The 18,125-nt window shown below is 44.2% G+C and overlaps 1 protein-coding gene across 5 annotated transcripts in view; it reads right to left on the reverse strand.

Annotated features, from left to right (window-relative positions):
- Nucleotides 1-834: 834 nt before the first annotated feature.
- Nucleotides 835-18,125, reverse strand: part of RETREG1 (reticulophagy regulator 1) — a 132,497-nt gene continuing 115,206 nt past the window's right edge. For all 5 annotated transcript variants that reach the window (XM_065584251.1, XM_065584250.1, XM_065584255.1 and 2 more), the window contains 2 exons: nucleotides 13,028-13,154; nucleotides 835-5,257 (listed from right to left, as the gene is read on the reverse strand). In XM_065584251.1, the coding sequence (XP_065440323.1) occupies nucleotides 4,746-5,257; nucleotides 13,028-13,154 (639 nt within the window). In that variant the 3' untranslated portion in view covers nucleotides 835-4,745. The remainder of the gene's footprint in view (nucleotides 5,258-13,027; nucleotides 13,155-18,125) is intronic.

An 18,125-nucleotide genomic window follows, 5' to 3' on the forward strand; every position in this document is an offset into this window, starting at 1 on the left:
CTAGGTCAGTGAAGGCCCGGAATTCAGAGTTGTGTTCATGTGAGTTCACGCCCCCACACACCCCGGGGAGTGGGCGAAGGCACCAAGCAGTGCCTCAGCTGCTGCAGCCATCTCAGCAACTGACTCACAGTTGCTGCCACTCACTCTCCTGTCCTTGTTCACTCTGCCACCGCTGGCCACTGCCACCACCATTCATTCTGATGTCACATTCTGATGTTCACGACTTAACCCAGCACTCAACGATTTCAGCAGGTAGTGGGGAACCTTCCTGTGGGCTGGGTAGTCTCTTTCACCACCATACTGTCACTGTGCTCAGCACAGTGGTTATCAGTGATTTCAGCTGTAGTGATCACTTAACAAAACAAGGACTCTCAATGAGTGTAGTCAGCTCTGTCTTTAAACAGTGGAGAGGGGAAGGATCTTGAGACAGAACCCACAACACCAGGTATAAACAACCATTCCCACTCTCTCTGTTTTTCAAGTGGAATTTGGCATCCCTACCTGCTGCTTAGACAGTGAGGTTCAGTTTAGGGTGAGCCATCAATCAGGGCAACTTAAATACAGTTCTGCTGCCCTTTACTCATGCGATCAGGATAACAACATTCCATTACTCCTGCATTCAAATACTAGAGTGATTTGTAACCCAACACCAGCCCAAATTGATCATTTTGGAAGAGCAGTTCCCTCTGCTGTGTATCTAGGCAGAGTAGATGTGCCTGTGCAAATACAGTCTGTTCTTGAAGTCTTTCCCTCTAGCTCATCACAATATGTCAGCAGAGAGCTCATTCAGACCCTGCTTACATGGATAAAGTTCTAAAATTATCAGGCTGTAGCTGAGAGCTAAGATCATTTATTTAGTATGACCCTCCACACTATTAAACAGTGGTTCACATCAGATTAGGAAAAAAAAAAGTGGCATTAACTTGACTAAAGTTATATTTTTGGAATAACAAACATACAATTTTATATAATGAAAGATAAAAACTACCATATTTATTAAATGGTTTTACAAACAATTACAATAATAATAATAATAATTAATTATTCCATGTTTATAAAACAGTAATCATATTGGGTAAAGTGCTGCAAAATATTTTAGATAAACAGTTTAAGACATTCTGTAATTTTCCAGTTTCTGGTTACCTGGATAGCTTGTCTAGAGACCATTAATTGCTTTCATATTAAATAAATGGAGACCACGGTATGTCTGTTCAACAGAGTGCTTAGTGATATGGGCATTCGTCTGGAATAAGTGCAAAATGAACTAAAAGCAAGTAAAATCTGTATTTTTTCATATTTAGTAACATCCTATTTATCTGTGCTCTAATAAACTAAGCTATCCCTCCTCATTGTAGACTCACTTTAAAAAAGAAACAAGCTCACTAAAGGATTAAAGGTATGCATTTATGACTATGTATATGCCCAAAAGGCTTCTATCCCCAAGTTTAAGCTTTTTGAAAGGTTCCTTTATTCTGGATTTAACATATTGTTCAAGAAACAGGAGTGACATAATTAAGGCCCCCAATTCAGCCATTCTTACTAGGGCAACAGGCCCAATGAAGTCAATAGGAATTTTATTGAGTAAGGAGGACTGAACTAGAGGAGTCCATATATACTCTTCGAACAAAAGGAGAAATCCCTTAAAGATACAATCACTATCTAGCTCAATATGTGTATATTATATTTTACAATACATTGTGTCAAAACAAGTTTTCTATGAAGCAAATATACACTTTTACACTATTTAATTTACTCTCATACTCGTATGGCTTTGTTTCTGTAATTTTATTAATTTTTGAAGGTGGCAGGACTCTTGGTAGGAAAGAACCTGTGCGAATTATTGCAAGAGTGTAAAATGTTGTAATTCTTCAGTAGCTTATTTTGTTGCTGCTGCTGAGTGCAGCAAACTTAGGATCCCTAATACGAATTCCAACTGAATGGGATCTTTTAGAAGGACAGAAAATGTTTCTTCATGCTCAACTGTCTAACTAATGCAAAGGGAATGCATAACCAGTATTTCTTAATTATTTCTGAACCAAGTACTTCTGACTTACGCTGTCTTTTTTTGAGAAAGTTCTGCAGAAAATCATGGCATGCTCAATTACTTATTATTCAGAGCTCAAAGCCTTCTTTTTTAGCTCTCACAGATGCTTGTGGGTCAATCTGATATTAATAAAGTAGGAAAGATATGCTATAATTTTATTACTACTAATAATTTTTATTAAGTCCTCTTCTTCCAATTCTGCAGTATTTGGGTCTTGAACAAACAGTTAATTATCCTTTAACTACTATAAAAACAGAAGAACAAAATATTTTAAAAAGCCAAACACAGGGTAATGAGCAATTGTGCTCCCACATTTCAGTATGTTGTATGTTCAGGTTTGTTTTGCCTTGCTTCCTTATGGACAATTCAGGACTTATTCCACACTGGAACACGTAGTCAAATTCGTTTACTTTTCTATCTTGAAACCAGAAAATGGATCATTTACAAAAAGTCTGAGCAACTCCTCCTGCAACTGCTTTTCTTCCTTGATGTAATTTGCATTTCTATAAGAGTGCCCCTATATTATATAATTTTGTAACCACAAATATTCTTCAGAAAACAATAAAGTGCACACTGTTACAATGCCACCATCGACAGTAAGCTAGCATGACTCATCATCCACTTAGAGTCTTGTTAAAGACCACCCCCTCTCCAGCCCTGCCTATCCAGTTTCTTCATGTGTTGTACCCTGTTAATCTTCTTGTTACTTGTACTATCACACAGGGAAGCATACTATTGTCAAGATGTTCTGAAAGCTTCATTGGTGACTTGTAACTTGTACTCTTCTAACTATGTAGATTGTCTTAAACATGCATTAAGGAAACAGTGTTCTTTATTCATCTGAGAAACTGAAATGGCTTTTACACTCACTAATTTCATGACCACAGCCTTTGTGTGTGTTTGTTTACTAAATGGGAATGCACAAGCTGGGAAAAAGTCATAAAAAAACTTAACAGCTAACACTGCATAAAATATATCGCTGTATTTTATATATTTTTCAGAAACTTTTATTAAATGTCAGGATGATGTAATTTTAAAAACTACATTTTGTGGCCTCTATATCCAGTTTTCACTTCTTTCAGGATGGGTTAGATAATGAAGGCACAGGCTCACTTTTGTACCGATAAAGGACAGCAAACACAGTTAATATGCATTACTGACACATAAGCACAAGCAACGATAAAGCTAGTGTCAAAAGTCTTCCATAGCTTTCCTTTACCTAAAATCTTTTTGGCAATCTGTCTAGCTTTTAAATGCCTCAGAAAGAAAAACAAATTTAAAACTGTGCTACTTTAAAACAAGTTTTTTTTTTCTAAATATATTCTATTAGGGAAGAAAAGCTGACCTTGCTATAAGCTTGGTTTGTACTTTCTGACGGTTCTAGATAACAACATTCACCTGTAAAATGCCAGCAAATAGGAGATCACATAAAGATTAGTGATAACAGCTGACATGGTCCCTCAACCCTGCTAACAATTTACAGCACATTAATAAAACTAGCTTTACTTCTTCCTATTAATCTTTGTTTACCTTAAATGGGCATTGCCTTTCATCTTTGTTTAAAGGTGAACCAAAAATCTTGAAAAAAAACCGGACTAAGTTACTTGTTTACGATCCCAAGCCAGTCTGAGTATGTGAGGAGTTAAAAATTACAAATAAATATTTTTAAACAAGTTCCTCCTTCACTTGTATGCCAAGAAGTTTCTGTGTTTCTTCTTTAACATCTGGCCTCACTGAACACCAGATACAGCTTAAAGAATAACTCTCGAATGACTTCAATTAGGAGTGATAGCAGCTGTCTCATGAAAAAAACAGAAACCTGACTGCAGGTACTGGCAGGTAAAAAGCCAAAAAATCTCTGTTCACCTTTAATATTCTTGGCTTCCCTATTCCAAACTAAAATTAAAAAACAAAACAACAAAGGCCTTGTTCAGTTTACATGATATTTATAATCTCAAGTGTAACATTGTTTTTGCCTTGCTTTTTATGGACATTACTGCCCAGTACCAGACTCTAGCAGAGAATACAGCAGGCGGTCAATTTAGTAGCATGCCATTTCATAACTCTACAAGCCTAAAACATCAGAGATAACTTGGAAATGTATCAGCTTATCAAAAAATTAATTTGAAAGTTTACATATGCAACACAACTTTTGTTAATTTTGATGGCATTGCACACATCCTTAAATTTGAGGTTTATGCTGAATAAAGTGTTCATGGACATCAAACATGCCACACACAATAACCATAGGGATCTAGATATTCCACTATACTAGAGGCAGATAAGATTTTGCTAATCTCACTGCATCCTATTCATAATTTCTCTTCACTGCACATATCGTTAACTGCTTTGGATGCTTGAAAACTAAGTGGAAACAAACTGAAGGTGAAGAGCATTTGGCTGAGGACCCCAAAATCTAGATTTGGCAATTTAATTTTTCCTTAAATAACAACTGACCTCTAACATTCATCAGTGACCAAAGAGTGGCTAGATACTTCATTTCCATGCTACTACATTGAGGCACAACTATCAGAAACATTAAACTATCAGGGTCAGCTGATATGTATCCAATTAATTCACTCTGTGTAAGGGAAATTATTACAACACATCTGAAGTAATAGTTAAAGCTTACAGCTGAGCATTTTCCTTTTTTTTGCATTTGATTTTTTGTTTCACTACGTTACTAGCTCCAATTTCCAGGTTAATGACCTCCAAGCAGATTTGAAAGGAAGCCTGAAGATTTCTTTTTTTCCTGTGGCTTTTCTTTTTGGCCTTGTGTAAGCCCCAGTTCACTCTCAATCTGCTCAAGCTCTGATTGGTCAAGCAGTTCAAAATCATCAGCTTCTTCCGTGTCTGTCTCCTCACTCAAACTGGGGACTACCTGTGAGGGTGCTCGTTGTGTGGACTGCAACTGGTCTTTGATGGCGGCAGACACTGCAGCTGCAATAACATCACCAGCAATATCACTCACTAAGTTAAAGGTTTGGTCACTGGTCAAAGGAAGGGAGAGGCCTGTGGCAGACTGCCTCTCTTTCCTCTGTCTGGGAGAATGAGCCATCTTGGAAGGCATCTGTTCCTTTTTTCTCTTCTGATGGATGGGAATGCCAATGCTCGAGTCATCATCGTCATTTGTTCCTGCGCCATTTTCTAGAGAGGGAAATTCTGCAAGATCTCTGGCAAAAGCTTCTTCATGATCACTAGGTCGGTCAAAATCTATTAAGTGATTAACAATTGAAAATACTGTTAGCAAACAAGAGAGAATGAAAGAACACAAATAATTATTATTAGTAAAGTTTATTCCCTACCACAATTTTGTGATTTAACAAGGAGAGCTTTCTGGCACCATTCAAATTAGATGTTTCTCAGATTATATAATCAGTATTTCAAAGCTGCGAACATCATTGTTGCTCAAAATCGGACTATATTACTTCAGTGAGAAAACATTAATAATTTAATGGGAGAATGTCAGGTTAAAAGTAAATATTAAAAGCTTCCTTAGATTATTAAAAATGTAAAAATTAATTTCCTTTTTACCATTTACACTGTTTACATTTTACATTTCACTAGGCCTACAAAATGAAAACTGCCTGGTGAAACTCATCTTGCAGTCCTCAGGCCTGAGCACCATGCTGATAGGCGTTGGTTGTAAAATCTGCTTGGGAATTTCTGAATTCATTAAGAAATCTCTTTTCATTAAGGTATGAAAAAATATCATGAAAACATTTTTGTTAATATCAAAGTTGTACGTAAAACATCCCCCACAAATTTTGAACACAAAACCTTAGCAAAACTGACCAGTGTAATTTCATTTTTAATGGTTAAAAGTAAATTGGATTTTAATAGTTTTGTTTTTAATAATCCAAAGTGTTATTAGTAACATGAGGAATTTAAAAAAAAAATAAAACTTCACAGTGTGCCTTTACAACCTGATACTAGAGTCCTTACTCTATTAAAACACCAACTGACCGTAGGCTTGTAAACCAGGCCTTAAGAAAGTGAATTAAGGAGACTATATATGAAAAGAATCTTTGTTCTAATGTGCACTGAGGATATAAAAAAAATTAATCTGATTGAATTTATTTTGTTTCATAAGAACAAGTGATGAGGCATTTTGATAAAGGCTAACAGATATAAAAGCCCTGAAGTTTAAATGAATCATACTTATTTATCATTAACTTATATTTTTTCACCAAATACTGCTGTTTGATTACAACTTGTGATAGCTACTTTAAAAAAAGAAAGAATTAAATGACACTGATTTGGTATTTATAACTATCCTGCAATACTATCCTACTTGTAATTTTAAATAACCTCCAGCTTAGAAAAATACAGGACCTGCAGAATAGCAGAACCACTAACTGAACAGATTACATCAAGACTACTGTAGGGACACCAGATACAGTATATACAATATCAATGACATTTACAATACTATGGTCTTTCTCTCGATCTATCTAGCTGAAAGTTCTCCATAACTTATTCAGAGGGCCAGATCCTGAATTCCTTACTTTGTTTCTATTCAGTCCTCACTCAGGCAAGTTCCCGTTGGGAGATTGGTTGAGTAAAAACAGAGTAAGGATCTCATGATCTGGCCTTGAAAAAGGCATCCTTGAGTATCTCCTTCTAGCATATGAGCCTCTCCATCCAATCCTGGCTCAATGGTGCCCATCTCCCCCAAGCTTCTATTATTTGGAGCCCATTAATGCTTTTCTTTAATTGGCTGCTGGAGTGGTTACCGAACATGTCAGGATATGCTCTTCCTCTTCCTTCCTTTATATCCACATGGTACACACACACCAAAGAGCAAGAGGAGGTTACTCACCCTGTGCAGTAACTGACGTTCTTCGAGATGAGTGTCCCTGTGGGTGCTCCACTCTAGGTGTTGGTGCGTACCTGCGCCTTCACTCGGAGACTTTTCGTAGCAGTACTCGTACTGGCCACACATGCGCAGAGGCTGCCCCCCGCAGTGAGTCTAGGATAATAGTGTGCATGCGTGGCCAATCTCCTCAGTTCCTTCTCTACAACGGAGGCTACCCCAACTCCGAAGTAGAGGGGAGGAGGGTGGGTAGTGGAGCACCCACAGGGACACTCATCTCGAAGAACGTCAGTTACTGCACAGGGTGAGTAACCTCCTCTTCTTCTTCGAGAGATGTCCCCGTGGGTGCTCCACTCTAGGTGACTTAAAAGCCGTGTATCTTAAGGAGGTAGGGACTTCGGATCGGATAGGAACGCCGTTGATAGTACAGCCCTGCCCAAACGTATATCAGATAGAGGGCCTTGAGTAAGGGCATAGTGTTTAACAAATGTGTGCTCAGAGGACCAGGTAGCTGCTTTACAGATATCAGCCAGGGGAACTTTGCGTAAGAATGCTACAGAGGCAGCCATAGATCTAGTAGAGTGTGTTCTGATACCGTCTGGAGGTGTAACTTTCTTCATCTGATAGCACAACCGGATGCACTGAGAAATCCAGTTCGAAAGTCTCTGGGTAGAAATAGGTGTACCTCTGGAACGCTCCGCGATGGAAACAAAAAGTCTGGAAGAATTTCTAAAAGGTTTGGTTCTATCCAAATAGAAGGACAAGGCCCTGCGTACGTCTAGTGTATGCATTGAGGCTTCGAACGAGTTCGCATGTGGCTTCGGGAAAAAGGTTGGTAAGTGAATCGGCTCATTAATGTGGAACGAGGAGTGTACTTTAGGAAGAAAATTGGGGTGTAACCTGAGGGTAACCTTGTCTTTGAAAAATATCGTATATGGTGGGTCTGCCATAAGAGCTGCTATTTCTCCTGCCCGCCTGGCGGAGGTAATTGCCACTAAACATGCTGTTTTCATCGAAAGGTGTAAAAGGGAACACGTGGCTAGGGGTTCAAATGGTTGTTGGGTTAGGCAAGAGAGGACTAGATGAAGGTCCCACGGGGTGGTGGGTGGTTTGATGTCTGGGTATAGGGTTTGGAGTCCCTTGAGGAAGCGCTTGGTGATAGGATGAGCAAATACGGAAGTACCATCAATTTTGTCATGAAAAGTTGTAATAGCAGCTAAATGGACCCTGATGGAACTGGAAGAAAGGCCGGATTGCTTAAGGTCCAATAGTCAGTCAAGTATGAGCGGAAGAGGTGCTGACGTGGGACTAAGTTGTTTAGTTGAACACCAGTGTGTGAATCGTTTCCACTTACATAGATAGGTGGTGCGAGTAGATTGTGTTCTGCTATGCAGGAGCACTCTTTGAACTTGTTCAGAACAATCTAGTTCATTTTGGGAGAACCAGGTAGGAACCATGCTTTGAGGTGGAGCATGGATAAGTTGGGGTGGAGAAAACGGCCGTGTTGTTGTGATAGGAGGTTCGGAATGAGAGGCAAGGGGATTGGTGGTCGAATGGACATTTTGGTGAGAAACGGAAACCAGGGCTGTCTGGGCCATGATGGGGCAATTAGGATCACCTTGGCTCCATCTGTTCGTATTTTTATCAGGACCCTGTTCAGAACCAGTATCGGGGGAAACGCATACAGTAAGTTTTGGTGCCATGGGATCATGAATGCGTCTCCCAGGGAATGTTTGCCTAGCCCTGCTCTGGAGCAAAAATTGGGTAGCCCCAAATGCGGAATATGTTGCGAATGGTGTGCTCGTTTAATTCCCATTCGTGATCCCACGGGAAACGTCTGCTTAGTTCGTCCGCTGTGGTATTCATCACTCCAGGAAGGTAGGCCGCTGATACCCGGATGTTGTTCGCAATGCACCAGTTCCAGAGTTTCATAGCCTCTGTGCACAGAGACTGGGATCGAGCTCCCCCCTGCCTGTTCACGTAGAACATGCATGCAATATTGTCTGTCATTATGCGTACGTGTTGGTTCTTGATCAGTGGTAGGAATTGACGGCACGCATTGCGAATGGCTCGAAGTTCTAGGACATTTATATGGAGAGAGGTCTCGGTTGAAGACCAAAGCCCCTGGGCTGTGTGGTGAGACATGTGTGCACCCCATCCTGTCAGAGATGCATCGGTCGTCAGTATGAGGGATGGAGCCTGCTGAAGAAAGGGGACTCCAGAGCAGAGGTTGGAGTGAATTGTCCACCACTGTAGAGAATCTTTGACTCGGGCAGGTAAGGAGAGAGTCTTGTTTAGAGGGTGCACATTCGGTCTGTACACCGTGGCCACCCACGCTTGGAAGCACCTCATATATAGACGTGCATTTTGAACGACGGAGGTGCACGAGGCCATGTGATCTAGTATTTGTAGGCAGTCCCGGACAGTCACCTGGGGACTGTTGCGAATCCTTGTGGCTAGTTGACTTATAGAATTGAAGCGGGCTGGTGGGAGAGATGCCAACCCCGTCCGGGAGTCGAGGTATGCCCCTATGAACTCCAGATGTTGGGTGGGGTATAATGTGGATTTGTTTTTGTTTACTTGCAGGCCTAAAGATAGGAAACAATCGATGGTAAGCCGTATGGATCGGAGAGCTTCGTCGAACGTTGAAGCTTTGAGGAGGCAATCGTCTAGGTAAGGAAATATTACGACCCCTTGTTTTCTGAGGTAGGCTGTAACTACGGCTAGGATCTTGGAAAAAACACGGGGGGGCCATGGACAGTCCGAAAGGGAGAACCCTGTATTGGAAATGTGTGGAGCCGAGAGTAAAGCGTAGGAATCGTCTGTGGGACGGGTGTATAGTCACATGAAAATAGGCATCCTGTAGGTCGAGGGCTGAAAACCAGTCGCCCTGCTCCAGCGCTGGGATTATAGTGGTGAGAGTGACCATCTTGAACTTTTGCTTTTTGACAAATTTGTTGAGCCGCCTGAGGTCGAGGATTGGTCGCCATCCCCCATTTTTCTTCTCTGTTAAGAAATAATGGGAGTAAAAACCCTTTCCTCTGTGTCGTTCTGGCACAGTTTCTACTGCTCCCAGTTGAAGGAGATGCTGCAGTTCTTGGAAGAGTAGTTGCTCGTGAGATGGGTCCCTGAAGAGGGACGGGGAGGGTGGGTGGGTGGGAGGGAGGGAGAGGAAGGGGATGGCGTATCCAATTGTAACTACCTCTATGACCCATTTGTCGGATGTAATTTTCTGCCATTGATGAGAGAATGGTCGTAGGCGGTGTCCAAAGACAGGTGTGCCGGCTGAAGTGGGAATGTTGTTTTCTAAACCCTCGACCAATGCTTCAAATCTGCCTATTAGTTGGAGGGGGTTGCAGCGCCCCTGTAGAATTAGGACGACGACGCTGGAATCTTGGTCTTTGGCGATGTTGTTGCTGTTGTTGTTCCTGTGGTCTATAGGAGTGTTGTGAAAATGTGGGGTAGCGTGGTCGGTGATAAGGTTGATATCTATATTGTCGTCTTCTGGTCACAGGTGGCTGGAGGCCTAGGGACCGGAGGGTTGCTCTTGCGTCCTTCATCGAATGCAGCATGTCGTTTGTGGTGGAGGCAAAAAGTTTTTCCCCATCGAAGGGAAGATCTTCAATGGTGCTCTGGACCTCTCGAGGGAAGAAGGAGGAAGAGAGCCATGAACCCCGTCGCATGACCACTGCTGTGGCGGTCGACCTTGCTGCAGTGTTAGCTACATCGAGGGCCGCTTGGAGAGCGGTGTGTGATATGGTTTGTCCCTCGGAAACCAGAGCTGTGAATTGTTGTTTCTTCTGTTCTGGGATGTGATCAATAAAATCCATGAATTTATTACAGTTTTTGTGGTCATATTTTGCAAGGACTGCGGTATAATTAGCTATGCGAAATTGTAGCGTCGAGGATGCATATACTTTACGGCCGAAGAGGTCCAGGCGTTTACTGTCCTTGTTGGCTGGGGTGGAGCGGGCGTACTGTTGTTTGGCTCTCTGGTTTGCTGCGTCCACTACCAATGAGTTTGGCGCCGGATGGGTAAAAAGGAATTCAGAGCCCTTTGAAGGAATGAAGTATTTCCTGTCCGCTTGTTTACAGGTAGGTAGGCTAGTGGCTGGATTCTGCCAGATGGATTTAGCGGGTTCTAAAAGGGCTATGTTGATTCGTAATGCCACTCTAGAGGAAGAAGAGGGCTGCAAAATGTCTGTTAGTTCATGCCGTTGTTCAGTGACTTCCTCTAAGTTAATTTTCAAGTCACCTGCAGCTCTTTTAAAGAGGTCTTGGAATTTGGCATAGTCATCCGACGGGGTTGGAGGAAGGGGAAGTAAGGCTTCCTCAAGCGTTACGTCGGACTCTGCTGGAATAGGAGCAGGACTCAGTTGCTCCTGGGAGTGTGACGGTGCTGCCTGGTATCTTATGTCACTGGCAGGTCCGTCACGAGGCAGTGCTAAACCGGTGTTGCGCCTGGTCGAAGTGCCGTAGCGCATGTGTTCTCGGGGGTACGATGCCCATGGTGCCCAATCTTGCCATGGTGGTGGGTAGGGCATAGGTGGTGCCATCCAAGGGTTCACTCCCCATGGGGCAGGATACTGAGAACAGGCTGAGGTAGTTTTTTTGTAACCCCTGTTGATCTGGGTCTGGGAGTCTTGATAAGGAGAAAAAACTGCCTGTGGATCAGTTTCCTCCTCACTGGAGGAAGGTTGTTCTGATCCTGAATCCAGCATTGGAGAAAAACAGGCATTTATCAGGGGAGACTGCAGAATAGGTGAGACCAATAGATCTGCTGTCTGAGTGAATTGAAAAGGTGAGGCTCCTGCATGAGGTGAAAGCTGCGGAGGAGGAAGTTGCCCTGAGGGAACATTCCTCTGAGCAGGGTTTTTCCTTTGATCTCCCTGTCAGCCTGTGCTGCGATTGCCGGTGCCGTGGTAGGTGCCGGGGGGACAACATCAGCCCGCACAGGGTCAGGCAAGGCTGGAAATGTCGGCATCGCGTCCGTCTCGGTGCCGAACGGTGCCATAAACGAGGCAGGCAACTGAAAGCCTGAAGCCTCGGCACCGGAGCTTCGCGCTGCCGCCGCAGCCTGAGGCGGCTTTCATGCGGTGCCGGAGGAGCCCGGTTCTTCAAACGTGCTGAGGCGAGGAAACACAGGCAGGGAAACTGTTGACCTGCCTGAGGCACTTTTGTGCCTCACCAACTTCTTTGCTGGAGAGGGCTGCCCCTTTTTTGTAGCTTTCTTCAGTTTTTTTGAAGCAGGCGGGCTGTGGCGGGCAGTAGAGCTGGAGTCGGCTCCTGGGTCTGAAACTGACCCGATAGACTTCTGCAGGAGGAGCAGTTTCAGTTTAAGCTCCCTGTCCTTTCGTGCCCTGGAACTGAGTTTGGTACAGTGGGCACATTTTTGGGGAATGTGTGTTTCCCCCAGGCATTTTATACAATGAGAGTGGCCATCAGAGAGCGGAATAGCGTCCTTACAGGTAGAGCAGCGCTTAAAGCCTGTGGAGCCAGGCATGGTAGAAGCGGCTGCGGCTGAGAGAAATTTTTTTTTTTTTAAAACAGATAAAAGAACTAATGAGCTACACTAACAAACAAACTAACTACTAGAACAGGTAATAGTAACAAAGTGAGGGATTTCCTAACGAGTCTGCTGAGCTCCGTTTCAGGCCGGGGACGGTAGAGAAGGAACTGAGGAGACTGGCCACGCATGCGCACTATTATCCTAGACTCACTGCGGGGGGCAGCCTCTGCGCATGTGTGGCCAGTACGAGTACTGCTACGAAAAGTCTCCGAGTGAAGGCGCAGGGACGCACCAACACCTAGAGTGGAGCACCCACAGGGACATCTCTCGAAGAAGAAGAGAATAAATCCTATTTTTCCACCCTGCCTGAGAACTCTGTTGGAGATTGCTGGTCTTGCTGGCTCTGAATGTGTTTAGTTTAGTCTTTGCTGCTGATGTTATTTAAGTTATACATTGATGTGCTGCATAATGTACAAGACATAGATAATCCTTGTCCAGCAGATGTCCCCAAAACACAATAAATTAAACCTATTGCAATATATTTTAATAAAAAATGTCAGCTTTTACAAGGAATTTGTCATGTCCTGATGTATCCTAAAAATTTTAGATAATTTCCAGTACTGTAATAAATGAAGACTTAAATGAAACCATTACATACCATCAGATGTGTCTGTCTGTGGAGTGTATCCCTCAGATAAATTAAAGGTCCCATTATCAGTCCAAGATACCTCTGATACATCTGTGTCAGACACCGATAGCTCTTTAGCAATAACTGTAGGACTAATCTATAAATATATAAAAATACATGAAATGTGGCATTTTTACATTCAGAGAATTCATTTTACAGTTAAGTTAATGCCTAGACACTGAAAAACAATGTAATACATCTTGCTTGTGATATTACATAGACCAGGGTGGGCAAACTACAGCCCAGGGACCGCATCCAACCCTTCAGACATTTTAACCTGACCCTCGAGCTCCGGTCGGGGAGCAGGGTTGGGGGCTTGCCCAGCTCCGCGTGGCTCCTGATAACAGCAGCATGTCTCCCCTCCGGCTCCTACACGTAGGGGCAGCCAAGGGGCTCAGTACGCTGCCCCCGCCCCAAGTCCCGTCCCCACAGCTCCCATTGGCCGGGAACCATAGCCAATGGGAGCTGCAGAGGCAGGACCTGTGGACGGGGCAGCATGCAGAGCTGCCTGGTCACGCCTCTGAATAGGAGCTGGAGGGGGGACATGCCATTGCTTCTGGGAGTTGCTTGAGGTAAGCGCCAGCTGGAGCCGCCCCCCCGACCCCCTCCCCAACCCCATGGCCCAGCCTTGATCCCCCTCCTGCCCTCCGAACTCCTTGGTCCCAGCCCAGAGCACTCTCCTGCACCCCAAACCCTCACCCCCAGCCGCACCCCAGAGCCCGCACCCCCAGCTGAAATCCTCACCCCACCCCCACCCTCACCCCCCAACCCCTTTTCCCCAGCCCAAAGCCCCTTCGCGCACACTGAACATCTCATTTCTGGACCCACCACAGAGCCTGCATCCCCAGCTGGAGCCCTCCCCCACGCCCGCACCCCAACCCCCAATTTCATGAGCATTCATGGCCGGTCATACAATTTCCATACCCAGATGTGGTCCTCGGGCCAAAAAGTTTGCCCACCCGACATAGACATTCTCCCCTGCTTAAATGTAGAAACCAGTAGATAACACTTACAATACATCTATGCTGCAGCTGGGAGCATGTTTCCCAGCTTAGGTAGACAGACATGTGCTAGCTCTGCTTGAGCTGGTGTGCTAAAAATAGCAGTGTAGCTGGGGGTAGCACTGGTGGCAGGTTAGGCTAGCTACCTGAATATGTACTCAAGGGGGCTGGGCAGGTTTGTACTCAGGTGGCTGGCCCAAGATACTGCCCAAGCTACTCCCCAGCTACAATGCTATTTTTAGAGCACTAGCTTGAGCAGGGCTAGCGCATCTTTCTACCTGAGCTGGGAAGTTGCAGTGTAGATGTACCTTAGTGGTATGATGTATTTGAACGTATGCAATTATATAACACATTTTGATGTCTCTGATTTTATCCCTGCTTGTTGCTCCAGCCTCCTTTCCCACCACTTGAAATCCGACTATGCTAAGGAAGTCTGGGAAAACACCTTGTTTATAGATATATAGTCATTGTTTCTCAGTCATATTTTATATAGATGCTTATTCTATTTGCAATAAGAACTGCAGCACTCTGCAAATACAGCATGTGTATTCATGCTTTATACACACAGCAAAACCAAACCTAGCTCAACTTGAAAATAATTATTCTGATGGTGTTTTATCTACACATGTCCAGTCACACTAGCTACAGTTTTTTATCCTATTGAAAAAAACCCTTATGCTTCAGAGCACAAAACTACCATTAAGTGCTCAGGATTGACTTCCTCTACAGCATCTGTTGTCAGAGTCAGGTTTCAGGACATCATGGACTATTTGGTCTAATCCAGTATGGGAATTCCTAGTCCTAATCATTTATATCAAATAATTGTCATTTAATGCACTCTCTCTGACTATACTGAGAAGAGCCATGGTATACATTATACAGCATACTAACATAGGCTGGATGTATTTTGAAGTCTTTTTGTTGTATGTATTACCAAAGCTACATAACTCTACAAAGGCTGCATGGTATAATCATTTGCATGCAATGTAACACCATGTTACAAGTGGTCATATGAGTTTAAATGATTCCACAAGTCTTTGACAAATTATGTGGTTTAACTATAAAAAAGTTGTTACTCATCTTGTGTCCCCCTGTGGAGGTTTTGAGAGGTGTGTCCCTGTGGGTGCTGCACTGTAGGTGTGTCTGCATCCCTGGGCTGGTGATCAGAGAACTTTGGTAGCACATGCACTGGCTCTCCTCATTCTGCGCCATGAGGCTAGCCAGTATGCACAGGCTATCCATCCTTCTCTACCACAGAGTCCCATATTGGGAACTCTGAAGGAGAAGGGTGGGTTGCAGAGCACGCCTAGGGACACACATCTCGAAGAACCTGTTTCTGCACAAGGTAACTACTTCTTCGAGCAGCGTCCCTATGGGTGCTCCACTGTAGGTGACTCCCAAGTAGAGTACCCCTTTTGGAGGGCTGGGACTTCGGAGTCGGGTAAGTTACAGATGACAATACTGTGGAGCCGAATATGGCATCAGAGGCGAGTCCCCAGTAATTGCATAGTGCTCTGTGAAAGTGTGGACTGACACCCATGTCCCTGGTCTGCAAATCTATGAGATAGGGACATCCTTGAAGAAGGTGACAGATGAGGAAATGGATCTTGTGGAATGTGTACGGATCGAGTCTGGAGGGGTCACACTGCGAATTTGGTAGCATTGTCTGATGCAATTCGAGACCCACTTAGTGAGTCTTTGGGCTGATGTTGCTGAGCCCTTGGATCTTTCCGCCACAGGAAGTAAGAATATGGGACTTCCTGAAGGCCTTTTTCCTATCAAGGTAGAAAGCTAGGGCTCTCCTAACAGCTAGGGAAGTGGTCCTCAACCCTTCCAAACTACTGTACCTCTTAAAGGAGTCTGATTTGTCTTGCGTACTCCAAATTTCACCTCAGTTAAAAACTACTTGCTTACAAAACCAGACATAAAAATACAAAGAAGTGTCACAGCACACTACTACTGAAAAGTTGCTTACTTTCTCATGTTACCATATAATTATAAAATAAAGCAATTGGAATATAAATATTGTACTTTTACATTTCAGTGTATAGTATATAGAGCTGTATAAACAAGTCATTGTGTGAAATTTTAGTTTGTACTGACTTCGCTAGTGCTTTTTATGTAGCTTGTTGTAAAGCTAGGCAAATCTCTAGATGAGTTGATGTACCCCCTGGAAAACCTCTGAGTACCCCCAGGTTGAGAACCATTGATTTAGGGTATATAGTATGGCATCCCTATTGTCTTGGTGAGGCTTGGATAGAAGACAGGAAGGTGAATTGATTGATTCATGTGAAACTGAGAGGCTCCTTTAAGGATTAATTTTGGATGTGGCCTAAGTGTAACCTGTCTGGAAAGAATACTGTGTAAGGTGGAAGCACCATCAGAGCTGCTATCTCCCCTATTCTTCTAGCTGAGGTAATTGCTATCAGGAAGGCAGTTTTCATCGATAGGTACGTTAACAAAACAGGTGGCCGTGGGTTTGAAGGGGGGCCTAGTCAGGTTTAGGTCCCATGTGGGGATAGGAAGCAGACGTTGAGGAAAGAGGTTTATTATACCCTCAAGGAACCTTTTAGTGGTTGAGTGCGACAGCACTGAGTATCCTTGTATGGGTTGGTGAAAAGCTGTGATAGAAGCTGTGAAGAATCCCTAAGTTGGGATGTAGGGTACGTCCTTCAGCCTGTGAGAGGAGGGGTGGAAAGGTCAGGAAAGAGATCTGCGGGCACGCTGTGAGCTGTGTCAGGTAAAGCTACCAGGTCTGTCTTGGCCAAATAGAAGCAATCAGGATGACGTGAGCTCCATCCCTTTTTATTTTTAGCAGAACCTTTATCAAAAGAGGAAATGGGGGAAAGGCATAAAGAAGGTCCTTGTTGCAGGGGAGGAGAAGAGCATCGCCCAGAGAGTACTGTCCCATCTCCGCCCTGGAGCAGCAGTGTGGACACTTCTTGTTCTGGTAAGTGGTGAACAGGTCTATGGATGGTGTTCCCTATTGTTTGAATAGGTCATGGAGTACTGATAGGCACCTCCAACTTGTGATCATGCGGGAATTTGTGACTGAGGTTATCCGCTATCGAGTTCTGAGTGCTGGGAGGTAAGCCGCAGACAAAGTGACGTTGTGAGAGATGTACCAGTTCCATAGTCTCATTGCCTCCGTGCATAGGAAGGGTGACCTGCCCCCCCCCGAAGGTTGATGTAGTACATGCAGGCTATTTTGTCTGTTTAGGATCTTTGTATGTGATCCTGCTATCAGAGGGAGGAAATGGGTGCAGGCATTCCTGATCACTCTCAGTTTGAGGAGATTGATGTGCAGAAGCCATTTAAATGTGCACCCTACCATACGAGTGATGCGTAGATGGTAAGGAGCAACGATGGTGATGTCTGCAAGGTGATCACTTTGCATGTACTGGCTGGGTCTAAGGCAGTGGTGGGCAACCTGCAGCTTGCGGGCCACAATGTGACTCATCAGGGTAATCTGATTGTGGGCCATGAGACATTTTGCTGATGTTGACCATCTGCAGGCACGCCCCCCCACACAACTCCCAGTGGCCATGGTTCACCATTCTTGGCCAATGGGAGCTGCAGGAAGTGGTTGGCCACAGGGATGTGCTGGCCACTGCTTCCCGCAGCTCCCATTGGCCGGGAAAGGCAAACTGCGGCCACTGGGAGCTGCGGGGGTCATGCCTGCGGACTGTCAACATCAGCAAAATGTCTCACGGCCCGCAATCAGATTACTCTGATGGGCCACATGCGGCCCGTAGGTTGTCCACCACTGGTCTAAGGAGTGCGGGGAGGTAACTCACACTTCCACCAGTCTAAGGAGTTTTTGACTGGTAGGTAGTGACAGGGGTTTGTCCAGCCTGTCCCCGTTTGATCTGTGAACCAAACTGAACTATAGTTGGAAGTATCACATGTGGAGTCTGGTGTGTGGTATCACAGCTGTTCCTGCCACCATATGCCCCAATGGTTAGAGGCAGTCTGGCTGGTATCTGTGGACTGCACTGAGCCGTGTATGAATGAGACCAGGGATAGGAACCTGTGTTGAGGTAGGAAGGCTTTGGCCTGTAGAACAT

The sequence above is a fragment of the Chrysemys picta genome, chromosome 2 (assembly GCF_011386835.1).
Source record: "Chrysemys picta bellii isolate R12L10 chromosome 2, ASM1138683v2, whole genome shotgun sequence".
In the NCBI taxonomy this organism is placed as follows: Eukaryota; Metazoa; Chordata; order Testudines; family Emydidae; genus Chrysemys; species Chrysemys picta.